The sequence below is a fragment of the Stegostoma tigrinum genome, chromosome 27 (genome assembly GCF_030684315.1).
Source record: "Stegostoma tigrinum isolate sSteTig4 chromosome 27, sSteTig4.hap1, whole genome shotgun sequence".
In the NCBI taxonomy this organism is placed as follows: domain Eukaryota; kingdom Metazoa; phylum Chordata; class Chondrichthyes; order Orectolobiformes; family Stegostomatidae; genus Stegostoma; species Stegostoma tigrinum.
The window spans coordinates 38,913,188-38,940,537 of NC_081380.1; the positions used below are offsets into that span (position 1 = coordinate 38,913,188).

General features: G+C 44.9%; 1 protein-coding gene across 20 annotated transcripts in view; it reads left to right on the plus strand.

Moving 5' to 3' along the window:
* The window catches only part of msi2b (musashi RNA-binding protein 2b), a 518,162-nt gene that overhangs the window by 421,936 nt on the left and 68,876 nt on the right, over positions 1–27,350 (plus strand). For 13 of the 20 annotated variants that reach the window (XM_048557145.2, XM_048557146.2, XM_048557147.2 and 10 more), the window contains one exon: positions 6,801–6,917. In XM_048557145.2, coding sequence (XP_048413102.1) covers positions 6,801–6,917 — 117 coding nt within the window. The remainder of the gene's footprint in view (positions 1–6,800; positions 6,918–27,350) is intronic. The other 7 variants (XM_048557149.2, XM_048557155.2, XM_059655324.1 and 4 more) reach the window with 1 other exon arrangement.

Consider the following 27,350-nt stretch of genomic DNA (forward strand, 5'->3'; position numbering starts at 1 on the left):
GAGCGGCACGGTGGTTCAGTGGTTAGCACTGCAGCATCACAGCGCCAGGAACCCAGGTTCGATTCCAGCCTTGGGTAACTGTCTGTGTGGAGTTTGCACATTCTCCCCGTGTCTGCAGGGGTTTCCTCCGGCTGCTCTGGTTTCCTCCCACAGTCCAAAGATATGCAGGCTAGGTGGATCAGCCATGCTAAATTGCCCGTAGTGTTCAGGGGTGTGTGGGTTATAGGGGGATGGGTCTGGGTGGGATGCTTCAAGGGCCGGTGTGGACTTGTTGGGCCGAAGGGCCTGTTTCCACACTGTAGGGAATCTGATCTAATCTAATACGATCATGGCTGATCTCATCTCGGCCTCAGTGCTGGGACCCCTGTTGTTTGTAATATGCATAAATGATTTGGAGGGGAATGTAAGTGGCCTAATCAGTAAGTTTGCAGGTGAAACAAAAATTGAGGGAGCTGCGGATAGTGAGGAGGATAGCTAGAGGACTCAGCAGGATATTGATAGGCTGGAGAAATGGCAGATGGAATTTAACCTGGACAAATGTGAGTTGATGCGTTTTGAAAAGTCTAATGCAGGAGGGAAGTATGCAGAAAATGGCAGAACCTTAACAGCATGAAGAGAGAGAGACACTATGGGCAAGAGACCTGTTTGTACAGGTCCACAGTTCCCTGAAAGTTGGTAAAGTGGTCAAGAAGGCATGTGGCATGCTTGCTTTCATCAGGTAGGGCACAAAAATATAAAAATTTGCAAGCCTTGTTGCAGCTGCATAGAACTTTGGTTAGACCACATTTGGAATATTGTGCATATTTAGAATATTGGAACATACTGGTCAAAGGATGTGGAGGCTTTGGAAAGACTACAGAAAAGGTTTACCAGAATGTTGCCTGGTTTGGAGAGTATTAACTGTGAGGAGAGATTGGACAAACTTAGATTACTTTCACTTGAATGTCAAAGGATGAAGGAGTGACCTGACAGGAGTTTGCAAAGGTATCAGAGACATGGTGGGAGTGGATAGTCAGAGTCTTTTTCCCAGGGTGGAAATGTTAGGGGACATAGCTCTAAGGTAAGAGGTAGAAGTTTAGAGGAGATGGTGGAATGCAGCTCTGAGGCTCAGTGTGGACATGACGGGCTGAATAGCCTGCTTCCACATGGTAGTGAGTCTATGACCTGAAATGAGCACAGACAATGCTGGAGAAGCTCAGCAGGTCTGGCAACATCTGTGGAGAACGAAACAGAGTTAACGTTTCAAGCCTGATATGATTCTTCTTCTCGAGCTTTTGGCTCTGAGGCATGCTGAAATTCAAACATTAATGCTGTTTCTCTCTCTGCAGATGCAACCAGACCTGCTGAGTTTCATCAGCACTTTCTGTTTTTATACCTGTGACCTTTGGCACAGGGTCAACATCATATTGATAAGTGGTGGGTATAACTGTTACCTAATGGCTTTTACAGCTTATAATTGAAGAGTACCTTTCTGGCCTTAGTAAATCTGAGCATTCCAGTAGCATCTGAAACAGATGTGCGCAAGTTCTTCCGTCATGTGCGCACTTCCGTAATATTTTCAATGAAGGGTTCATCAATAAGAACATAAGAAACTAGAACAGGATTCAGGCCATTCGGTCTCCTGAGGCTGTTCCGCTGGTCAATAAGATCAGAGCTGATCTGACTGTGGACTAAAGTCCATTTTCCCATCTGCCTCCTTAAATCCGTCTCACTCAGTCTGAATATATTCAGTGATTCAGCCTCCACTTCTCCTAGGGGAAGAGAATTCCGAAGACTAATGGCCCTCTGAGAGGATCCCGCGATAAATTTTTAAGCTGTGACGCTTAGTCCTAGATTTTTCCCACCAGAGAAAATATTCACAGAGGACTGTGGAGGCTGGGTCATTTGTGCATTCAAAACTGAGACGGATTTTTAACAATAAATGAATCAAGGGGTTATAGGAAAAAGACAGGAAAATGGAATTGAGGATTATAATATCAGGCATCATCTCATGGTGGTGGTGCAGACTTGATGGGCTGAATGGCCTACTTCTGCTTTTGGTCTTATAGTTAATGCCTACCCTAGCTGAATGGCCTACTTGTACTCCTATCTCTTATGGCCTTATAGTCAATGCCTACCATGTCAAGTGATTTCAGCATCTACCCTGTCAAGTGATACCAAAACCTTCTCAGTTTTAGTGAGATCACCTCTTATTCGTCTGTGTTTCAACGAGACAGGCCAAACCTGTCATCATAAAACAAACTTCTCACCGTAGGGATTAGCCAAGTAAACATTCTTGGATGCTGATTCCATTCCAAGGATGACCCTCCACGACAGTGAGGTCACTAAAACTGTACTCGGTGCTGTAGGTGTAATCTTGTTAATGCACTGTACTATTGTAGCCAACACTATCTCTGTATTATAGATAACAAAGTGTGGGGCTGGATGAACACAGCAGGCCAAGCAGCATCTCAGGAGAACAAAAGCTGACGTTTCGGGCCTAGACCCTTCATGGGTCCAGGCCCGAAACGTCAGCTTTTGTCCTCCTGAGATGCTGCTTGGCCTGCTGTGTTCATCCAGCCCCACACTTTGTTACCTTGGATTCTCCAGCGTCTGCCGTTCCCATTATCTCTGATCGCTATCTTTGTACTCTTTTGTCCTCGCAGTACCCAACCCCCTCACTAACTGGCACCATTGACTCTGACTGGGTACGTGTTTCTCATTCAGAAGAGTGATAATGGGAACTGGAAAAGATAGAAAGGAATGAAATATTGAGCTGGGCGACATGTGTTGATACCGGTGTGTATGAGAATTCGTTTTTAATTTGGTTACGGGATGTAGGCGTCGCTGGCTGACCAGCATTTATCGCCCGTCCCTAGTTACCCTGGAGACAGTGGTGACAAGCTGCCTCCTTGAACGACTGTAGTCCATGTGCTCTGGATAGATCCTTGAGTAGGGGTCAAGGATTTTGACCCAGTGACAGTGAAAGAACGGCAGTATGGTTGTGAGAGATGCTTAACTTACAAAGCACCCCAGCACCCCATCTAAAAAAAAGCTGTTAACATTTGTTTTTTTCAACACGCATTATAGAATCCCTGTTTTGTGTATAACATAGAAACGCTTCTCTGATCAGCCTTGGCCACTCTATTTAAGGCCATTCTGGTCTCCCTGCTATAGGAAGGTTGTTGCCAGGGTTGGAGGGTTTGAGCGATAGGGAGGGGCTGAATAGACTGCGGCTATTTTCCCTGGAGTGTCGGAGGCTGAGGGGTGACCTTATACAGGTTTATAAAATCATGAGGGGCATGGATAGGGTGAATAACCTGGGTCTTTTTCCCAGGGTAGCAGCGTCCAAAACTAGAGGGGCATAGGTTTAAGGTGATAGGGGAAAGACTTAAAGGGATCTGAGGGGGCAAATCTTTCAGGCAGAGGGTGATGCGTGTATGGAACAAGCTGCCAGAGAAGGTATCTGGATGGGTACATGATTCGGAAGAGTTTAGAGGGATTTGGGCCAAATGCTGGCAAATGGGACTGGATCAGATCAGGATATCTGGTCGGTGGGGACAAGACGGACCATGAAGATTGAACCACTGCAGTTCTGCATGGTTGACCGGGGAGCAGAGTTAGATCTTGTGGGATCTAGGGGGAGCTAGCCAATTGGATCCAGCATTGGCTTGAAGGTAGGAGACAGGGTGATGTTGGAGGGTTGCTTTTCAGCCTGGAGGCTTATGACCAGTGGTGTGCCGCAAGGATCGGTGCTGGATCTGCTGATTTTCGTCATTTATCAAAGTGATTTGGATGTGTGAATATAGGAGATATTGTTGGTAAGTTTGCAGATGATACCAAATTGGAGAAGTATTGGACAGTGAAGAAGATTACCTCAGAGTACAGCAGATGATCAGATGGGCCGAGGAGCGGCAGATTGAGTTTAATTTTAATAATTGTGGAGTGCTGATTTTGGTAAGGGAAACCAGGGCAGGACATATACAGTTAATGGTGAGGTCCTGGGGAGTGATGCTGAGCAAAGATCCCTTGGAGTACAGGTGCATAGTTTGTTGAAAGTGGAGTCACAGGTAGACAGGACAGTGAAGAAGGTGCTTGGTATGCTTGACTTTACTGATCAGTGCATGGAGTATAGGAGTTGGGATGTAATGTCATGGCTGTACAGGACATTGGTATGGTGATTTTTGGAATACTGTGTTCAATTCCAGTCTCCCTGCTATCGGAATAATGTTGCGAAACTTGAAAGGATACAGAATAGATTTACAAGGGTGTTGCTGGGGTTGGAGGGTTTGAGTTCTGGGAGAGGCTGAATCAGCTGGGGCTATTTTCTTAGAGCATCAGAAGCTGAGGGGTGACCTTATAGAGATTTATAAAATCGTGAGGCATATGGATAGGGTGAATAACCAAGGTCTTTTCCCCAGGATAAGGGGGTCCAAAACTAGAGGGCAGAAGTTTGAAAGGGACCTAAGGGGCACCCTATTCCACACAGGGGCTGGTGCCTGTATGGAATGAGCTGCCAGAGGAAGTGGTGGAGGCTGGTACAGTCAGAACATTTAAAAGGCATTTGGATGTGTACATGAATAGGAAGGGTTTTGAGGAATATGGACCAAACGTTGGCAATTGGAAGTAGATTAATTTAAGATGCCTAGTCAGCATGGACGAGTTGGACCAACGGGTCTGGTTCTGTGCTGTACAGCTCTCTCTATATTTCCAAATCAGGATGGTGAGAACCCCAGAGGGGAACTTGCAGGAGATGGTGTTCCCATGTATCAGCTGCCCTTGTCCTTCTGGATGGAAGTGGTTGTGGATTTGGAAGATACTGCCTGAGGATCTTTGGTGAATTTCTGCAGTACATCTTATAGATGGTACACACAGCTGCTACTGAGTGGGGGAGGGAACGGATGTTTGTGGATTCAGTGCCAATCAAGCGGGCTGCTTTGTTCTGGATGGTGTTGAGCTTCTTGAGTGTTGTTGGGTCTGCACCCATCCAGGCAAATGGGGAGTATTCCATCTCACTCCTGACTCATACCCTCTAGATGGTTTTGAGGAGTCAGGAGGTGAATTACTCTCCTCAGCGTTCCTAGCCTCTGATCTCCTCTTGAAGCCACTGTTATTATGTGACAAGTCCAATTGAATTTCCAATCATTGGTAACCCCTAGGACGTTGACAGTGGGCGGATTCTGTGATGGTGACACCATTGAATGTCGAGGGGCAGAGGTTAGAGAGTCTGTTGTTGGTGATGGGCATAGCCTGGCATGTGTGTGGCGCAAATGTTACTTGCCATTTTTCAGCCCAAGCCTGGACATTGTCCAGATCTTGTTGCATTTGAACATGGACTGCTTCAGTATGTGAGGAACTGCAAACGGTGCTGTTATGTAATGTGATTATCTCTGCATTGCATATGGCTGGACAGGTAGGAAAATGATAGGCACCGAGGTATATTGAAAGTAAAATACATACCACATTCCCAGAAACCATAAATCTTGTCGTGTTTCTCCCGGGGTGAAATTTCCAAGGTGCACCGGGTGAATTTTGAACCAGCCATTGCTGCCCAAGTTGTGCCTCTATCCCTGTGAATTAAAAATTTCCCAGAACAGGTTTGTTTTTCACTTGTGAGTTATGAACAGTAAAAATACACTGCAGGAGAATTTAGCTCATGGAGAGCTTTTGGCTTTTGCAGTTTTCCCATCCTCCAGATGGTTCCTTCACACGCTTCCCCGCTCAGTTGGAGCATCGGAAGAGATTTCAATTTGCCCGATGTGATAGCAGCTCCTTCTATATCGCTTTCACTGCGCAGTGTTGGATTGATTGACAGCCTAGGCCTAGGGTTGATTGTTCTCCTGGGGGAGAGCTAATAGACGTGGAGACTCTCCCCGATCTCTGATTTCCTGAGTATTCCTGTCCGTCACATGGAGGAAAACAGTCTAGAGGAGCTCCATGTTTAACAGAAAAATAAAGATTAGCTTCAATCTCATTGGCTAGTGGAATAGGCCATGAGCCTACCTCTGTCCCTGTACATCTCTAATGCTTCACCTTTTCAGTTATCTTGACCTTTTTTATCTCTTTCCCCCCCCTATGTGGGCTATGTTTCCAAACGCACCATCTGCTCTTCAGCGCCTGAATTAAGGTGCCGTTCTTCATGCGTCTGGGGTATTTGGCTGTGGCAGGCTTCACAGCTAAGGCCCACTGCCCATGTGTGTCTGCATGAGTGTCGGTCAGGCTTCAGGAAACTGGCCAATGTTTTGTTCCCCTAACCTCGCAGCAGTTTATGCTAAACTGGCTTATCTCGTTGTAAATAGTTACCACCTCCATCCCAACTTCTCCCACTCCTGTTTGTGAACTCGCAGGAATAATCCAAAGAACTAGTTGTACACAGGGACATGATTAGTATTGATGGACTATCTTTTGGGTTTTGTCTCATAAAGCATTAGGAATACTATTGTTGTCTGACCCTCTGAAGTACAGGAACAAGAACAGGCAGAGCTCGGAATTCTGCAGTGAGTAATTTGATTTCTGGCTCCCCCACCATTTACAAAATACCCTGCAACAACTCACCAAGGCTACTTCCAAACCCACAATCACTTCCATCTAGAAGGACAAGGGCAGCAGATACATGGGAACACCACCCCCTGCAAGATCGCCCCCAAGCCACTTGCCATCCTGACTTGAAGATCATCACACATCACACATCCTTTTCTCACTTCCTTCCCGCCTCCTCCTAGGCCTCCCAGCAGTGGTCTATGGCCTGGTATCTGGTTCTAACTGAAATAGAGTTACACATTATTGTGTTTTGTTTTTGTTTTCTTCCTTCCACCATCCAGGCTTCCCAGCAGCGGCCTACGGCCCGGTAGCGGCGGCGGCGGCAGCAGCGCGAGGCTCAGGTAGGGGCGCCCGTGGAAGAGGCGGCTACATGGCATACCCTCAGAATGTAGGGGCAGGTAAAGCTCTGTCGGTATTCTGTGTGGCCTCAGCTGTCCACTGTCACTCTCTTGTCGTTACTCTGTCGGTTCCTTGCTCTTCTCCCAGGGTGGTGGTGTCGGGTTTAGTGGGGGTGCAGGGGAAGCCGACACAAATCTACAAGCAGAAGTGCCAAGCATATGTTGGCCCGGAGCGCAGTGCCAGGGAAGGTTATAGTTACAAACAAGCTCCTGACTATATTGTAACGAACGGCGGTGGGGGGGTGGTGGGTGGTGATTAGGGTGGGCTGGTGGAATGAGAACAGTGGGGTCTTTTCGAAACAGAGAATGAGGGTTAAGTTGTCATTCCCAAATTACGTTCCATGCAAACATGTGTTGCTTGCAAAGGATTGCCTGTCGAGAATTATGTGTGCTGGTTTTAACTGTGATGCTGAGTCTGGTGATTGGCCAGTTACTGGAATAGGGCTCTATTTAATCCCGTACGTTTTTTGTTACGAGCAATTTCTAAAAAGAAAATAATGGTTTTGGAGAAGCAATCATTCTTTTTTGGATTGCTACCCCTTTCTCAAGTACTATCTCTGTAAATTAAAAGCTGTTTGCTTTCCTGGTTTCCCTCCTCTTCCAACATTTCTTCTTCCTTCTCTCTCTTCCACATTGTTATTTCCTCTCTTACTGAGCCAGGTGTGTTCTCTCTCACTTCTGCACCTGTGCTTCCTCTTCCCCCTTTCATCTTCCACATTCGTGGACATTCTTTTCCAACTCCATTCGTATCCCACTTAGCTCCCACTGCTCTTCCTCCTTCATCCTTGCACTTTCTCTTCCCTCTCCCTCTGATCCCTTCATGTCTCAACTCCTCACTTTGCATATCATCATCCCTTCACTTCCCACCATCCACAGCTCCCATCACCCCTTCACTTCCCACCATCCACAGCTCCCATCACCCCTTCACTTCCCACCATCCACAGCTCCCATCATCCCTTCACTTCCCACCATTCGCAGCTCCCATCATCCCTCCTCTCCCCACCATCCACGGTTCCCATCAGCCCTTCACTTCCCACCATCCAGAGCTACCATCATCCCTTCTCTCCCCACCATCCACAGCTCCCATCATCCCTTCTCTCCCCGCTGTCTACAGCTCCCATCATCCCTTCACTTCCCATCATCCACAGCTCCCATCACCCCTTCACTTCCCACCATCCACAGCTTTCATCCTCCCTTCTCTCCCCACCATCCAAAGCTCCCATCGTCCCTTCTCTTCCGATTATTCACAGCTCCCATCATCCTGTCCCCCCATTCCATTCCACCCCCATCCCACCACTCTTCCATCTTTCTCTGATCCTGCCCATTGTCTCTCTCTCACTCTCTCTCTCTTGGTCTGTCCTGCCCCATGTTTCCCCAACGTTTGCACCTCCCTAACCAGCTAATCTGGCACATGACCTCTCAGACCACAGAGTGTGGATAGATTCATATTAACTTTGTTTCAATTGTTTAATCAGAGTGCTTTTGGTGCCATTAAAAAAAACGGATTAAATTAGAGCAAAGCATTTGACGATTCTATGCCTGAATCATTTATTTTTTTTAAAAAAGTTTTTGTGGGTGTTAATAACTTTGCAATAAACCAAAATCAAATGGAGATTAAGATCACTCTGGCTGGCAGGTTTGAAGGACAGCGCTAGATCCTCATGTGTTTCTGGGTGCCCAGATTGAGGGCTGATGGCCAAACTCCAAAATTTGTCATTTCCATTTTCGTTTAGCCTCATGAGGTGAAGCAGGTGTTTCACATGCTATCTCTGGATGGGTTTAAGCTCTGTTGGATGAGACTTAGCAGTGCTTCATACCAAATATTTACAAATGCGCTGCATTAAGCATGATGTAGACAGAGGCCAGGAATGTCAATGTAACTTCTCCTCCTTACCATAATTGCCCCTGTAACCGCTCCCCCACCCAACATCCTTTGATGGCACGCTCTCATCCTCGTTTCCAAAGCCGATGAGTGAATGAAGTGAAACTGTTAGGTGTGTGAATCCCTCCCCACACAAACCAAACCCAGGCTGCTTTATTAACTGGAGATCTGAGAACGTTTAACACTGTGTTCTCTCCTGTGTCGCCCTCTGAACTATGCCGATGCCATGGAGCGAAAGAGAGAAGGGGACAAGCACAAAGTGCCTTTCCTTGGGTTTCCCACTTCAACTCCCACCCCCCCCCAATCCACCACCGCCTTCCCGTGACTTGTTGCTATCATATCAGATTTGTAATGGCTTGTTAAACTACAAATGATGGAAGGGTTTCCTTCTCACTGTTTCCCCCACCCGGTGCTGTGTATGGACACCCTCATGGGAATATGACTTCGTCTAGTTTCAGATGTTGGCTGCAGATTGCGCTGGAGCTTGGGATTTGAACCCTGTGACCTCTGGGTGAGAGTCACAACACACAGTGGTGTAAACTCCAAACTCCTTTTTGTTTAAATCAATGGCAGGCTGGCGATTGAGCGGTTTTAATTCGTGCCTGTCACTCCCAAAGACTGTCGCTGCCCTGAGCTCAGGGTGTCCATTTTGCTTGGCCTGAATTTCAGAGTCAGTCAGCCAGGATCGGCCCACCTTTTGCCTTTAGCTTAGAGGGCGAAGCTGCCCTTGCCAGACCCCAGACCTCCCACTGAGTAGAAAATGCTTTGTACTTGGTCAGAAGGTTGTGGGTTCAAGACCTATCCTGGAGCCTTGATTCCAAAACCCAGGCTGAGACTCCCGAACTGAGGGAGCGCTGCACTGTCAAGAGGGGAGGTCTTTCCAATAAGAGCCAAGTCCCTCTTGGATTGATGTAACGTATCCAATGACACCACCTTGAAGAAGAGAAGGAGTGTTCTCCCTGATGCCCTGCACCGACGTTTATCCCTCAATCAACTTTGTTCAAGCAGATGATCTGGTTATAGTTGTGTAGCTGTTTGTGGCACACGGATTGGCTGCTGCATTTCTAATGATATGGCACTGAGTACAGAAGTGCTCAATTGGTTATAAAGTGCCTTTGGAGCATCTGAGGTCATGAAAGGCACAATACAAATGCGAATCTTAGTTGGATCCTCACCTCCTAGTAGCTGCAAGTAGTTCTAAGCTAAGCTCCTGGGTATTGAGAGCAGTGGACCCAGTCTTTTATTTCAGCCTCGCACCAACAACACCAGTTCAGAAGCTGGGTCAGATTTACCTGAGGCCATCCCTCAGTCTGATGATCCTTGTGGGGATGGTGATGGGAATGCAATCGGGAAGATGAAGAAAGAATGGGACAGTTCTCTCCTTACCTGTAGTCAGTTTATTCTCATTGTTGTAGCTCCACAATTGCCTACGTTGAAATCCATTTGGCGTAGGTTTGGCCACAGAACTCAATCTGCTTAAACCTCTGTGAGTTGACACTTTCACATCCACTGTGTGGCGTGACACCAATTTTATGCCAGTGACGAACATAGCTATGTGGTTTTCTAACCCAATTCTAAATCACTAATCAATATGGTGAATGTTTGAGGGAAAGCTGTAACTCTTCAAAACTGTGACTAACACTCAATAAACACTAGCAGCGCAGGAAGTCATTATTCCTCCCATAAAATCTGTGTGGCCTTTTCTGTTGGGATATCCTAAAATTAATCCCAAGGTCCTCATGCCCCCTCCCCTCACCAGACCTTCTCTTCTCTTCCCTCTGTGACTTTACCTCAAAACACTGCATTGTCAGTCAACCCTGCGACAGAAAGCTCAATCTCTTGATGGCATTTGATTCCAGTGTTTTGAATTAAACTCCGGATGCAGCCTCTTATTTAGTTGCCTCGAACAAGCAGTGGAGTTGAATTGAAACACTTTGGAAAGTCTTCTGTTAAAGTCTGACCTCTCCCCGAAGTTTAATTGAGGGTGCCAAGTTTAGTTCCTGTCCCAATGAGCTGTGAAATGTCGATGTGGAGACTCTCGTGTCTGTTAGCTGTGGAATACCTCAGCCTTCTTCCTTGCCCACTGTAGGGAAGCGCCTGGTGAGGTAGGAGGGGAGGAAAGGTGTCTCCACGCGCCCCACCCTCGCACCCTCACACCCCGGCCCCACCATTTCCCTGAGCATTGCCATTACATTGCTTTCTAGCACCTTGACTTGGAGCCAAAGTAGTAGAGGTCTAGCATCAAGTCAGCTTACCTTGATAACGTTGCCTCAGTTTGGGTTTCTGACCTTGGGAGAAGGGGTTTAGAAGACGAGAAGGAGGAAGGGTAGAGGTGTTTGTGAGGGGTTGGGGGTGTTTCTAAAAAAAAAGAGAGAGAGACACTTCAGCACAGAATCAAAATGATCCTCAAGCCCTCTGGGTTTGGCATCTTGGTTCATCCTCCACAGTGTTGACCCTCTCAGGATCTCTGGGTGGCCTCTCAGATCTGCCAGCTGGAATATAATCACGCGAGCTACATGACTCTGTCGGTGGGTGTGTGAGTAGTTATGTTTTTTTTTGTTGTTGTTCTTTTTCTCGATTGGTTGGGGCCGCTGTGAGAGAGTGTTTCTGAGACAGTGTACCCCCGTCTCTCTTACACTCGGACCTGCGCACCTCCATCTCAAACACTCTTCTGAGCGTGCTGAGCAGGAAGGTTTGTCCTTGCCTATTAATCCTGTCAATGTGAAGCTACCTACATTAGTTGCATGTCGCTTGTTCTTTACATAAGACACGCCGCACACAAAATCAAAAAAAAAGGAAACGAGAAACCCATATCTACTCCAAAGAAATGTTGTCCTATTTGTTTTCCATTCAGTTTTCACACCTGTTTCTTTGAATCTTTTCTCTCCTCCAGTTTTCTGTCTGTGATACGCAATGCCTCCAGTTTCATAAACATATCCCCCACTCTCCTCTGCCTGTGTCTCCTCTTCTTTAGTTCTGTATGTTTTTACTTTGTGTGACAATGGACCGGGAGTTGCATGCTTGTATATTCGATGTGTTCCCTTCAGCCGTCAGTGTCGCTGGATCTGCTCAGAGATAACACAGGGTACTCCACTCGGCCCATCGAGTCCGCTCTAGCTCTCTTCTCCGTTTGACAGAATGGTTTTTTCCCAGGTTGGTTCCCCACTCCCCACCACCTCCCCTCACCCAAAGGAGCTGAGTTCCCATTTTGCTGAGGCTGGGACCCGTCGTCAGCCTCCACTTCACTGTGTAATAGTTACGAATGTGTTTCACACAAGTTGAAACTTAGCACGTGGCATGCTTAAGCAGTTTTGTAATAAAACAGGGGGACTGAGAATTGCCCCGACTGGTCTCAGGCAACTGGTTTCGCTGACATTCCCCTTACTCTCACTCACCTCCCTGCTGTAAATTTAATACATGACCCTCTTGTCATTTACTCCCATGTTTACCATTCCTTTCCCTCCACTCCCTCCCCAGCAATCTCTTGCTATGTTGGCCTACATCTGGCCATCACCAACTTTGTACTGAGTGACAAGTTTGAAAATCTATGTACTGACTGATGTTTAGAAATTCTGTGTCAGCAGCTTATCTAACAGGACAGTATCACAAGCCTAACCCTGACTCACTGAACCACAATAATTCCACTTCTTCTAAATATCTTTTCAAACTCGCACATCCTTCTGGGTTTTCTTGGGGTGGGGGTGTGGTGGCTGCTTTCCTAGAGGCTTTGACAACTGTTCTGCCACCTCAGTTGACCAATGCTGCTGCGCACTGGAGGCGCAACTGGGGTGGTGAGTGTTCTGCATTCTCTGGAGAAGGGTCGCCGATGATCCCAATCCCAGTCCCATTTTCCCCGTAGGATGGTGGGGCAGGAGAGACACAACCTGAGCATTTCTCCCCCCAGCTCAGGAATGTCGGGGGCCAGCCGTAGTTGGGTCGACGGGGATTCCCAGCAGATCCAGCACAGACTGGGAAAGGGATGGGGCCTTCCTTTGGAAGGCTGCAATAAGGAGTGAGAAGAACAGAGTATTCCAAATTGTACCTGCTAGAATTTGCATGTTGCTTTTCTTCTTGCAAGTGTGATATTTTAGCAAAGTAATTTCAGGGAAATGAGATAAACGTTTTTCTGAATGTTCTGTCACCCTATAGGGTTCTTATTTCACCATTGCTAGATAGTTTTTCAATGATGCATCTCCATCTGTCCTTTTTTAAAAATTAGAACATTGTCCTCTTTATGCCTGACTGCAACTTTCCTGCAAAATGTTAAATTATACATTTACATTCCTGAAGAGTGCTCAGATATCAATCAGACATTGAAGACATGACGCCATGAACTGCTGCCTCTGAGGACCCCTGCATGGTCTCCCTGAGGGTTTCCATGGTAACTATACCACAGGGTTCCCACGCAGGATTCCCAGAAGAAACCAATCTACTGTTTTCTGATGTCTCGCATTGGGTTTATACTAAACCGCAGGGGCTTACATTCAAATCTCTTTAGCCGAAATCAGAATTTGTTGACAATCGAGGAGCCTGTATGGTAGATGAGGTGTGGCAGGAGTCGTAGGGCTGGTGGAACGTGTTTTAAGGGATCATCAAAAATGTTTTGTTCTTTTCTTTCTACCCAAAATGGAAAGTGGTACCTCGGTAACAATCTATCCATTGGGTCAAATCATTGTCGCACTGGGCATTGGTGGCATGTGTCCCATGTTGTTGCCTTCCCACATCCCTCTGCTTCTCCTTGCCTTGCTTAATTTGATGATTTATGGTGACTGCCGATGGTAATACCTCAGCAGTTCCATAGCCACATGACTCTTCTGTCCTGTGTTTCCAATAAGGCCACAGTTTCTCAACTATTGCCAAGAGGCGTGTTGTAAAACCTTGTTGGTTGAGCGTATAACTTGGCTTATTTATATTTACACCCATCCTCTGCAAACAAAAAGAATATGTTCAGACCTTGCTCCTTTATGAATTGCTGAGACGCAATAGTTACCCAGTGTTTCCTCCATGGTAACTTGCTAACCAATCAGCACCCTTTTTTCTTCAGTATAAGTGGTTGTGATCATTTGGAATTTGGCTTTCTTGAACTTGTCCTGATGAGTGCAAGATGAAAAGTGTTGGCAACAAGTCTCTCAGCAGCACTCAAATTGTTGTTCAAGATCAGTTTGTTTCATGATGACATGCAGTGGACTTGTGTCTCATTGCCCTTTAACAAAGGCTCGTCAGACGTCTTGTCAGACTGTGCGCATCGATTCATCTCCATCTGGCAACAGGGCAGAAATATCAGGATGTAAACGCAGATCTGACAAAGAGACCCTCTACATTGTGAGCAATGCATCAGAGGATTGGAGCGGGCCAGGGAGTGTCCCACAGGGACCAAGGCGTGTCAAGATTGGCAGGGTCACTGAAAGCCCGCAGTCTTGATCTAGAAAGTTGCTTTGTGTACTCACACATGTGAAATCACAACTAGCAGCTTTGACCTCTGATTGCTCAGTGTGTTTGTGTGATATGCCTCGAATTTAAAGTAAGTGCTTAGACGTCTCTGTTGAAATAGAACGTTGAGAATTTCCCGCACACATCACACGACATCACTTCAAAATGGTAGTCACCTCAGATCGACACCTTTTGAAAGGAAACATAAAAGTGTGGCTGAAGGGCTCTCTTTCCTCCTGGTGTCATCGCTTCAAGTAACCCTCACTTAGCTTCACCCCAGAGGCCCTTGAAAAACACTGCAAAACTATGACTTACCGGAATGGCATTAGAACTGAGAACTTGTACCTGTCTGGAAATGTTCAACCTGGCTCCTCCTCACAAAAAGGGATAGCCGAACGAAGACCCAAAAGAGAGCTTAAAGGATATGAAACAGTTTGATAGGGTGGGTCTCTTTTTTCCTTATTTATTCACAGATGTCACTGGCTAGGCAGCATTTATTGCCCATCCCTCATTGCCCAGAGTGACAACACATTGCTGTGGGTCTGGAGTCACATGTAGGCCAGACCAGGTAAGGATGGCGGTTGTTTTCCCTAAAGGCTATTAGTGAACCAGATGGGTTTTTCAAACAATCGACAATGGATTCACGATCGTCATTAGATACTTAATTCCAGATTTAATTTTTTGAATTGATATAGAGAGGATGTGTCCACTTGCAGGCAAGACTAGACCCTGGAAGGAAAGTATAAGATAGTTCCTAATGATTCCAACAGAGAATTCAGGAGCAACTGCTTTACCTATGGAGGCTGACAACTATGTGTTTGAGGTTAGTGGCTGTGACGCACTTAGGAGAGATCTTAATAGACGCAGATGATGGAGAAAGAGGGAACAAAGGATGTCTTGTTCAACGAAAACAGCTGGGAAAAGTCTCACGTGAAGCATTAGTGCGAGCATGGATCTGGTGGGCTGAATGGCCTGCTTCTGTGCTGTGAATTCCAAGTAAATACAGTGTCATTTTTTTTTTTGGTTTGACTATTTAGGAAAGCAAGGACTTGTGTTTTTTGTTGTCTTTGACCAAAACCAGAAAGACAAATTGCTTATAGACTCTCCAGGGGAAAACAAACCTCAGCAAGGTTCCCAGTTTGTCTAATTGGCTTCACTTGTACATGAGTCTGTGCGAACCACCTCAATAACTGGGAAAACATCACTGCAGCCTCACAAACAGTGGACACCTTTAGTGCAAACTCCAAAATTAAAAGAAGGAACAAAAGCTTGACAGACGGCAGACCACCCACTCCTCCTTGCATCACCCCCCATTGCAGTTATTCCATCCAGCGTTACAAATCAAAGTAAACACACGGGCATGCAGTAAAAACATCATCCAAAAAGGAAATTAAATCCATATTATAACACACAATTTGAGGGGGTTAACTTCCTATGTAATATATTGAAGCAATGCAGATAGCTGCCTTTTAAAATGATTGGGGCTGTTCATTTCAGGGACGCAACTTAAATTACAGTGCAGAAACAGACCATTTGGCCCCACTAATAGATGCTAGCCCTCCAAGGTTCATAAAAAGTCTCTACAATTCCATCTGTTTCATTTCAGACTTACAGTATAATTTCTTGACCCCTCTTCCTCCATGTACATAGCTCATTTCCTTTCGAGAGCTGTTCATGGCAGAGGAGAGCAGCTCTCCCACAAGGTGACAGCAGACACTCCTTGTGTGCCAGCCTGCCGCAGGGCACTGCCAGAAACCTATGTCACCAATTTTATACCAAGTCCCTGAGGGTGTAAGAGCCCTAGACTGGAGAGTTCCCTGTCTCCTCTGACAATGCCAACGTTGTACTAAGCTTCACCTATTATCAGACCAGACGGAGATGCCAACTGACGGCCAAGGTCCACTCCCAACATTTTCCCAAGAGGTTCTGCCAAAGACCTTCTTAAGGGGGCCTGACAGAGGAGAGCAGAAAGCTTGTTTCCCCTTGTGGGAAGAATCCAAACCCAGAGGGCGCCATCTCAAAAGAAAGGGACACACATTTACGACAGAGATGCAGAGGAATTTCTTCCCTCGGAAGGCTGTGAATCTGTGGAATTCTTTACTGCAGAGGGCTGTTAAGGCTGGGACAGATTTTTTTTAATCAGGAAGGGAATCAAGGAATATGCAGGAAAGTGGAATTGACGATTACCACATCAGCCACGATAACATTGAATAGTGGAGCAGATTCGATGGGCTGAATGTTCCACTTCTGCTTCTATATCTTATGGGAACAGGAGGAGGCTCTTTAGCCCTTCCAGCCTGTTCTATCACCCAATCAGATCGTGAGCACTGTGAAGTGTCTTCAACTTTAATAGCCTTGCCCAATCAATAACTGTAAATCTCAGTCCCTCAAGTGGAATTGGCAGGTAAATCTGACCCCAGTAACTCAAAAGATGAAGTAACCTGGCAGCCCTATTCCTAGTTTGTTGAGATCTTGGACCCAGAAGATATTGTGGACACAACAGGCAAACGTTTTTGACCTGGAGGCTGAAGCGAATCTCCTCTGTACAAAAAAAAATCAATTTATAACAATCAGTCGAGCTCGTAATGTGACTAATTTACATTTGCTGAAAGTGGCATATATTCCTACACGAGGATCTGCCCTTGACAAACAAGAGGAATATGTTTTAGCCGTACACCTTAATAGTAGTACCAGCAATATTGGGAATCCAACAGCTTGACCATGATATCCCCCATGGCAACATCTTGGTCAATCAGAGTCAACATGTTAACCAAGCTTTGGCATTTTTACTCTCCTCAGCAAAATGGAATCCAATCTACTGAGCACTTACTACTGGGTCAGTCATTGACGTCATTAGAACAACACTCATACCCTTACCTCCAAGGTTGCCATTGCCTCCATCTTAGGAGTGTCACCAGAGAGAGAGTGTTTGATTTCCTGCATGCCAGCCCTCAGCGCCGCAAATGCAATTTTTTTTTATGAATAGTTAAGCCTTCAAAATCTTCAGCATGCACAATGTTCAGCCCTGGTCACCCAGTTATAGGAAGGGCACTATTAGGTTGGAAAGGGCTTAGAAGAGATTTACCAGGATGGTGTTGGGTATGCAAGGTTTGAGTTATAAAGACAGGCTGGATTAACTGGGACATATTTCACAGGAGTTTTAGAGGCGACCTTATAGGAGTTTATAAAATCATGAAGAGTATAGGTTGCGTTAATAATTGGGGACCTTTCCCAAGGATGGGGGATTTCAAGACTAGGGGGCACATATTTAAGGTGTGAGGACAGAGGTTTAAAAACACAAGAGGGACAAATTTTTTACACAGATTGTGATTCATGTGTAAAATCACCTTCTGGAGGAAGTGGTGGACATGGGCACAATTAGAGTGTTTTAAAACTTGCTCAGATTAGTACATGAATAGGAAAGGTTTGGAGGGATACCAGTCAGGAGTAAGCAGGTGGGACTAGTTTAGTTTGGGATTAAGTTCAGCATGACCGATTGGACGGAAGGATCTCTTTCTGTGCTGGAGGTAGTGCCACCAACGTCACAGATTTGGGGTTGCCAACCCTCCAGGATGACCCTGGAATCTCCAAAAAAAGTAAGGTTCAATCTGCAGGAGACTGCTGTCAGCAAAAGAGGGAGAAAATTCATGGAGGTAGGGGAGGCATTAGATAAATCTGTTTCTTCCCCTCATTTTGTTTGAATGCTGGACTTCTGTCAGCTATTGGGTTTGGGAAGAAATTTGTCCGATTGAAAAGTCAAGAGGTGGTCAACTAGGTTTCAATGTTTCTGTCTGTCCCATGGTTGGCTGGGGGAGGGTGGAGCTTTGTGATGATGGATGTGCTGAGTGTCCAATAGTTAGTGGGGGAAAATCTAGTGATGAAACCTCCAACCAGAGTTGACAATCATGAGTAGAGTTCTATATTGATGCCCCTAGAGTGGAAACCAAGAATGCAGTTGGTTTCAGAGCATTGTTGTGGTGCAGTGCTAGTATCCCTACGTCTGAGGCTCAGATTCAGATCCCACCTGAAAATATCTTAAAAAGCTATCAGTGTAAACAAGGCACCATGAATTATTAGTGACAAGGTAGTGGTAGTTAGTAACCGTTCAGGAATACTTACCAGTAACCAAATTCCATTGAGCACGTTAACATTCAGCTAGCACTTACACATGCCACAGAAGCAGTTGTTTCACCAGTGATGAAGAACAGAAAGTTGCTGAAGCACTCTTTCTCTAGGTGATGAGGTTCTGCCCAATTATCAGCATCCCAACAGGGTGGTAGTGTCTTGAATGCCCTGCCTGGGATGGTATTTGAAATGGGGAAACCTCACAAGCTCTAAAAATTACTTAGATAAACACTCGAAGAGTCATAACGCTCAAAGATAAGGGTCTTGTGCAGGAAAGTGAGACTGATTTTGCTAGTAGTGTATGTTTAGTGGTTCAAACTCGATGGGCCAAAGGGCCTCATTTGTACTTTCTGATTTTATGAATGGGAAAAAGCAGCATGAGACAACCCATAATGTTCTGTGGAAATGAGTCCTTTAGTGTTAGAGATGTGATGAGATGAACAGACAAGTCAATTTCATGGCCCAGGTGAGGAGCCAGACTGGAAACACAGACTCAGGGTGAGTATTATAACACCACACTTCTCAATATGGAAATATGCACCTAGAGAACAGGCATACCAAAGCAATCCAGGACCAGGATTATGATTCAGTGCTATTAATGACACTGTTTTCAAATATGTTTCCTGTTTGGCTGTCTTGTGTGGCTATCCGTTGAAATCTGAAAGTTGTCTGTTGATAGTTTGACAAGGAATACTGTCTTCAATTCTGGTCTCCCTTCTATAGGAAGGATGTTGTGAAACTTGAAAAGGCTCAGAAAAGATTTACAAGGATGTTGCCAGAATTGGAGGGTTTGAGCCAAAGGGAGAGACTGTATAGGCTAGGGCTATTTTTCCAGGAGCATCGGAGTCTGAGGGGTAACCTTATAGAGATTTATAAAAATAATGAGGACCACGGGAAGGGTGAACAGCTAAGGTCTATTCCCCAGGGTGGGGGAGTGCAAAACGAGAGGGCATAGGTTTAAGGTGAAAGGGGAAAGGGATCAAAGGGGCAACTTTTGCACAGACAGGGTGGTGTGTGTATGGAATGAGCTGCCAGAGGAAGTGGTGGAGGCAGGCACGATCACAACATTTAAAAGGCATCCGGATGGGTATATGAATGGGAAGAGTTTAGAGAGATATGGCACAAATGCTGGAAATGGGACTAGATTAATTTAGGATATCTGGTTGGCATGGACGAGTTGGGCCAAAGGGTCTGTTTCTGTGCTGTATATCTCTATGACTTTATGACTCTTGTGGGTTTTGTCAGAAACTGCTGAGAAAAGAAGGGAATTGTCCCCAAATTCACATATTAACTTTTTGCTGTTGATGAGGAATTATCCCTGGGAAGAGCTGTGCATCAGCAGTGTTGTTTTGTGTTTGGATCTTTACTAGGATTGCAACAGTGACAATTGGAATCAGATAAACTCATCACTAGTTTAATAAACTTGTTGTCAGCTTGTTAAATGCGGCACTCATTTAACCGTTGGTTTAATAAACCCATTTCTCATTTAATCAACTCATCGCTCATTTAGTCAACTCGCTGCTGCTTTCTACATTCATTGCTCATTTAATAAACTCATTATTTATTTGATTAACTCATCGCTGGTCTAATTAACTCATCGCTCAATTAATAAACCCATTACTGCCTTGATAAACATGACGTTAGTTTGCTAGTTTTGTGTTGAATTCAGGCTTAGTACGATGTAAAGAATTAAATAACCCATTTGCACATTTTTCAGCCTGTTTAATCAGTGATTCAGATATTGACTTTAAACAAAATCTCGAAGTAAAACTCTGCATTTTACATTTAATTAACTCACCCTGCAGTCTCTGAGCGAATTGTGACAGTGGATTTGACAGTATATAGTGCTCCGAATATTAAAGCCAATAGGTAACATACTGGGACAATTTTATCCTCAGATTAGGAACTGTGTACAGTAGCAGTGAGCAGAAAGGTTCCTGACATTGGAGAATGAATGATTGGAATGCCGAACAACAGCAGGGTTCGGGTAGTTTCATCCGTTGGAATTCTCTGTTGCTTTTGTGGAAGGTTGAAATCCATTGGAATTCTGCAGCTTGAAGAGATTGGGAAACCGAGGGGGATACAGGGAGAAAGCAGAGCAGTGTGATTAGTTGATAAATTGGTGGAAATTGCTGACACAGTCGCAATGATGTAAACGTGTCTAAGAGAAGCCACCCCTCACTGAGCTACTGTGCCTTAATGCTTCCCAATTAGTTGGCCCTGAATACCACCTCCTGTGTGCATTTTAGGCAGGGTCTTAGGGACAGCCAATAAAGACCGACTTGTTTAAAGTTTTTAAAATCAAAGTTTATTTTTTTTCACATTAATATTGCTCCTCCATTCACTGGCCGTGTTTCCACATCGTTCAGCATTTATTGACCAGGAGTCTGAGTGCCGTCGTGTCAGCCATTATGAAGCATAATACAGAAAACAGGTTGATAAAAGCACAGGAGTATTGAATATTTTTGGTATTCTCTCACATGAGCCAACATTTATTGCTTATCCATCGTTGCCCTTGAGTGCCCTGTATGGCACAGATAAAGTCCATTTGGCCCGTCATGTCCATGCTGTCTGATTCTCTTTCACTTGCTACAGGGAAGCTTAACAACTTCTGTATCACTGAAAAAAGAACAATTTTTGTCAGTTTTCTTACCTTGTAGCTATCAGTGCATTGGCAAAAAGTACCAAAGTTTAAATAAAGCAGCATTTATACAAGATAAGAGCAGAATGCTGTTTCGTTAGTGAGTGGACTCTGATTGGTTAAGGTAGTGCCAAAGGGAGTATACCAGTTAATGATGACTGACAGTTAACTGCCAAACTTTGTTTAAATTTTAGACGAGGCATTTTGACTGATTAGTCAAGGCATTGGCCTGAGAAATGAAGCAGAGAATGGCTGTGTCCTTTTGTAGGCAAAGTGTGCTTGCAAGTTCTTTCTGCCTACATAGAGTCCTGCAGATTAATATATGTAACTTACAGTATACTCAAGTGCACCGCACTCTGAGTGTGACTAACAAACCTAAACTGGTTTTCAGTGTTGACCCTTGCACACTCAAAATTATGTAGCAAATATTGTCCATTTACAGATTCATATCTAACAATGGGCACAATGTGCGTAGTGATTTATCAAAGTGAAATAAATTATATTTATCAAAGCATTGGTGATAACTATCAATATAAATGGAAATCAACATTTATACTGTACGAGGAGAGTGCTGTTTGATTGACAAGTGACTCTGATTGGTAGAGACATAACTATAGAGAATGCACTAGTTAATGATAACTGACAGTTAACTGCCAACATTTGTTCAAATTCTAAGCAAGCCAAGATTCCACATCACATTTATATTACCCATACAAGATGTGGTGTGGATGGGGGACAGCATGGATTTGAACACTTAAGCCCATGTGGGGGTGGGGGAATGGATGTTAGGAGGCAGTGACCAAAGACTTGTGGGTTGTGAGCTCATTTTCCAAAGGGAGTGGGAGCCAGCGACAACAGGTCTGACTTTGGGGTGGTCCACAAATGCACACTTCATCAATCTGTGATGACGTACTTTGGAAAAGCCTCATTGGCTGTTTTCCACAGTGCATGCCAAGTACAGGCTGTCACTTGGTGTAGGGTGGAAGACAGCAGAGCATGTCTGTGTTTCGTGGTGTACTGTAAGCCACTGAAGCCTGTAAATGGATTTCGACAGCATAGTAACAAAACCTGTCAATATCCCTGTACTTTCTCAAACACTGAAATTTTGACAAATCATCTCTACTACAAACCATTAGAAATGCTTATGTGCACAAGAAATGGGGTGATATCAACCGTGAATTATTTAATAAGAATCTTCAATCTTTAATGAGAGAAAGTGTGTCATAAGGCACTAAATCAGAAAACATATTCTTATCTCTGAACGGATAATTTTTTTTAAATTAATGTAGCTTGCATTTGCAATTATACATTATTAAAGGCAAAAAAAATGAACTAATTACCAGGTTTTAGTCCGTGCCTGCTGTTAATCTTGAACAGGATGCGTATCAGTCAAGTCCCCTTGTAATATGATTGTTAAACAGTGTTTGATAGAAAAACATTCTGCCTCCTCTGCGGCCCACAGTCATCCCCATCGATGCCCATGGATTGAATTCCTTTCTATCAGTTGCTCACTGTGTTCGTGTACTATATCTCGATGATTAGCACTTTGGGATCCTCTGAGCAATAAGTTCCCTGCCTCGGTGGGGTTCCTTCATGGTTGGGATGGGACAGAACTGTAGCTGTAAAGAGCTGCTCCTCTTTTTGAGTTGTTTCTTTTCCCCCAGTGCTGGAGCTGATTTCCTCGATCTCTTGGAGCAGTAATTACCTGTCTTGTTTTCGGAACTTAAAAGAAAATCCAAAATCAATACCATAGATGGGAGGAAAGAGAGACAGGGGGGAAGGGGTGGTTTCAGGAGAGACCACATAAGAGGTAAAACCATGGGGGTTTGAAAGGGTGAATGTCCAAATTCTATTTCTATTGGTAAGAATGTACGACCAGATAGTTTTCCCACTGTTTTCACGCAATGAAATCTGAGAGCATCACCAGCCCAACCTTACACTTTACTGCAACACTCACAAGATTGTTTGAAATGGTTTGTTTGTGTAACAGAAGCATGTTATCAAGAAAGCATTTGATTTATTTCCTGCTTTAATGAGGGATCCACAAACGTTGTGACTACTGTGAGAGTTTAGGGAATATCAGAAAGCATTGCATTGAAGAGTGTGCTAGAGGCAGCCTGGTTTCTTTGGAGTCCTTTTTAAGTGAGAGGACCATGACTATTCTTCACTCATATCTGAGACTGCATAGGAAGAGGGAACACAATGTCTGTAATCTTACTATCTGTGTGGCTTTACAACGCAGCTTTACCTGATACGTTTTAAATTACATGGACCCCCACATTTCAACTCATTTTAAATGGTTTCTCTTTTCTCAGTTTAAAAGGTGCAAGTACTACAAGCAGTTGGTGTCTTTCATATACATATTGTGGGATGTGCATGGTAGTGTAGGTTCCTGAGCTAGTGTCTGTTGTACACACACACCTACCTAAGCAGCTGAAGTCAACTTTAATTGATGCCCCATGTGTTAGACAGCAGGAAGGCAGGGGTTGATGTGACTGAAGTACTGGCCAGTATTCTTGTGCCTTGTGTAAACATTTTCAAAATTCATTGCCTGGTCATTATCGCTTTGCTGCTTGTGGAGGTTTGCTGTGTGCAAATTGGCTGCCGTGTTTCTGACACTGCTACGTAAATGCAAGCCTTTCCATCTTTCTTTCCCAGGCTTGACCTGCTTTGGTCAAAGAATATGAGACCTGGCAAAGAGACCATTCTTAATGGAGTAGCATCTTCATGAAAACAAAAATGTTTTGCCCAGTTTTTTCCAATTCTTTCAAATACATCAGTGGGTGAGGTGGGGTTGGTGGACAAGGGGAACAGCCTTGAGATCGGGCACTGAGAAATGGAAGACAGGCTCCACCTGATTTCCCACCTTGGCTTTGGGAGGCCATGAAACCTGGAGGAGCTGTGTCGGAGATCCTGATGTCTTAGGCCGGATGTAGCGAGACTCAGTAGGTGCGAGTCAAAAGGACATCCTTGTGGGTCTGCTCCTGGGTCTGGCTAAAGTGGCCATCGGCAGGCAGCGGGTCATAGTTTCCAACTGTCTGCCCCTCTTCTGCGGCCATGTCCAAGCCTGTGTGTCCTTGGAAAGGGGGCACATCCACCAATATGTGTATAGAGAGAAATGGGCACCACTGGGGTGGGAGTGCATTATTTCACCCTGCAATTCCATTTTAATTTCATCCCTTCCCTCTCTCCTGGGCCCGTTTGTCGCTGTTGAACTGCCCCTGGTGGTCAGTGCTTGTAATTGGCTAATTGTTGAACTATTGACCCCAGTGATTTGGTGAAGGGTTATCAGAAACACCAGAGCTGTGTTTTTGAGGGTCTTGTGGCTCAGTGGTAATGCCCCTGTTGAAACACTGATGATAGAGATAGACAGCTAGGTAGAAAGAAAGAATGAAAGAAAGAAAACTTTCAAAAAAATGAAAGAAAGTGAGAAAAGAAAGTGGAAAAAAACCAAAAGAAAACCAAAGAAAACAACCGTCAGGGTTGGAAGCTGTCTGCACCTTGTTACACTTCACTTGTGTTCCCTTATCTGTTGTCAGGAGGATACACTGCTGTAAACCAATTGTGAAAACATGTTCAGTGTTGCATGCTCATGGTGTGAGTTGGTGTTCATGCCTCAGAGTGTGGGCTGCCCGGTTTTGAGGAGGGGCCACTCTTTAGCCACACTAGAGCATTAAGAGTGGTGGGGGTTCACTGCTGTCTGCTTAAAGATGGTTCTGTAACATGGTGTATTGGATAATGTCCATATGTCTTAGTGGGTTAGGTCAATGCCTCAATGTACTACAATCACAGAAATTTAGAGGGAAGACATTTGTTGGATGGCACAATGGCTCAGTGGTTTGCACTGCTGTCTGTATGTTCTCCGCATGTCCATGTGGGTTTCCTCCCGCAGTCCAAAAGATGTGCAGGCTAGGTCATTTGCTGTGCTAAATTGCCCATAGTGTTCAGGGATGTGCTGGCTACGTGGGTTAGCGGTGGGAAAATGTGGATTACAGGGATGAGGTAGAGGGCTGGGTATGTGTGGGATGCGCTTCAGAGGGTCGGTGCAAACTCATCAGCCGAACGCACTATAGGGATTCTGAGTCTTAGACAAAGGAGTAATGTCACTGCAATAGTAATTGTGTGGTCCTCGGGAGGAGCATTCAAATACCATCATGGCAGCTGGTGGAAATGTAATTAATAAGTCTGGTATTGAAAGCTAACCTCAGTAACATTTGACTGTGAAAGCCTTACTGATTGTCACAAAAACCCATCAGTTCACTCATGCACTTTGGAGAACAAAACCTACCATCCCTTCTAAGCCTGCATTACATGTAACTCTCAAAATGTGTTTGACTCCTAGCTACCCTCTGAAGTAGCCGAGCAAGGCAGTCAGTCCAAGGCAATTAGAGACCAACAACAAATGCTAGCCTAGCCAGTGACACGCTAATCCTTGAAAAGAAAGATCCCATCTAACAGGAAGTCAGTAAACATATGGAGGATATTCTCAATGACCGGGGAGTCTAGAACCAGAGATCAGAGTCTAAGGATGTAGGGTAGGCCATTTAGGACTGAGATGTGGAGAAATCTCTTCAGCCAGAGAGTGGTGAGCCTGTGGTATTTTTTTGCCACAGAAAGTGGTTGAGGCCAAAACATTGAGAGTTTTTGAGGAATTAGGTATAGTTCCAACTGCTAAAAGGAGCAGAGGGCACGGGGAGAAGTTGAGAACAAGGTATTGAGTTGGATGATCAGCTGTGACCATGTTGAATAGCAGAGTAGTCATAAAGGGCCGAATGGCCTCCTCCTGCCCCTATTTTCTAAAAAGGAAATGTCAGAATAGGCAGATGATTCAGTCTGGCTCAACCCCAAGTGGAAACCAGCATTCCATACTATGTTGTGCCTGACTGAGCCTAGATATTTACTCGACTCTTCACCTGGAGTATTGTGTGCAGTTTTGGTCTCCAAATTTGAGGAAGGACATTCTTGCTATTGAGAGAGTGCAGTGTAGGTTCACAGGTCAATTCCCGGAATGGCGGGACGATCATATGTTGAAAGATTGGAGCGACTCGGCTCGTATACACTTGAGTTTAGAAGGATGAGAAGGGATCTGATTGAGATGTATAAGATTATTAAGGGATTGGACACTCTGGAGGCAGGAAGCATGTTTCCGCTGATGGGTGAGTCCAGACCAGAGGACACAGTTTAAAAAGAAGGGGTAGGCCATTTAGAACAGAGTTGAGGAAAAACCTCTTCACCCAGAGAGTGGTGGATATATGGAATGCTCTGTCCCAGAAGGCAGTGGAGGCCAAGTCTCTGGATACTTTCAAGAAAGAGATGGATAGAGCTCTTAAAGATAGTGGAATCAAGGGTTATGAGGATAAGGCAGGAACAGGGTACTGATTGTGGATGATCATCTTTTGATCATAATGCATGGTGGTGCTGGCTTGAAGGGCCGAATGGCCTACTCCACACCTATTGTCTATTGTTCCATCTCAGTTTCGCCTGTACAGATCCTGCATCCTCCACCGTAAACATCAAGTTTCTTCCAAAAGGTCAAAACAGCACTCAACCCAGTCCCTACCAACTCACCGGGAATGCAGTCAACATTTCGCATTATGATTATCATTCCCAGTTTGAGATTAATTACCTACTTAGATGCAGTTAGCAGATGATTGTCAGGACATCATGGATCAATACAAGAGGAAGCCATTCGATGCTAGCTCTTTGGTATAGCTATCTAAATAAATGCCTTTTCCTAAAGCCTTATCATTTTATTTCACCCTTTTAAAAATTCAATTCATTCCCCATTTTTGAAAGTTCAATTTGAATCCACTGTACCAATATTTCAGAGCCAGCTATTGCAGAGCATAGTGACCTTTTTTCATTTAAAAATAGACTTTTATTTGCTGTCCTCTGGGTCCTTTCACCAGTGACCTTAAATCTGCCTCTTTAGCCAACCAACCCTCCTAACTATGTATAAGGTTATGCACCATCTACTCAATAAAAATTCCGTTGTGGTTTTGATCAGCTATGATAAGTCACCAGCTTTACATTGTTTGCTTTTAAGGAGAACAACCTCTGCAGATCAACCAGAGGCGGTTGATTCGACGTTCAGCTTATTACACTGCGATCTGAGGTTATGCCAAATCTATGACCTAATGCTCTGGACCTGCCTTTGTCCTGCATCTCACGATATCCTCAACCAACAACAAACACATTTCTAGGAATGCCTCATACAGGACGGCAGGAGGGCTTTTCTTGCATGGAGAGCAATAGCTTCTGTTCTTGACGTAGATCTCAGGCATATGATGGCAATGGCAGTGGGTTGGAAGCATGTAGACCATGTGACTGAACTGGTGGTGGATGGGAAGTGTAC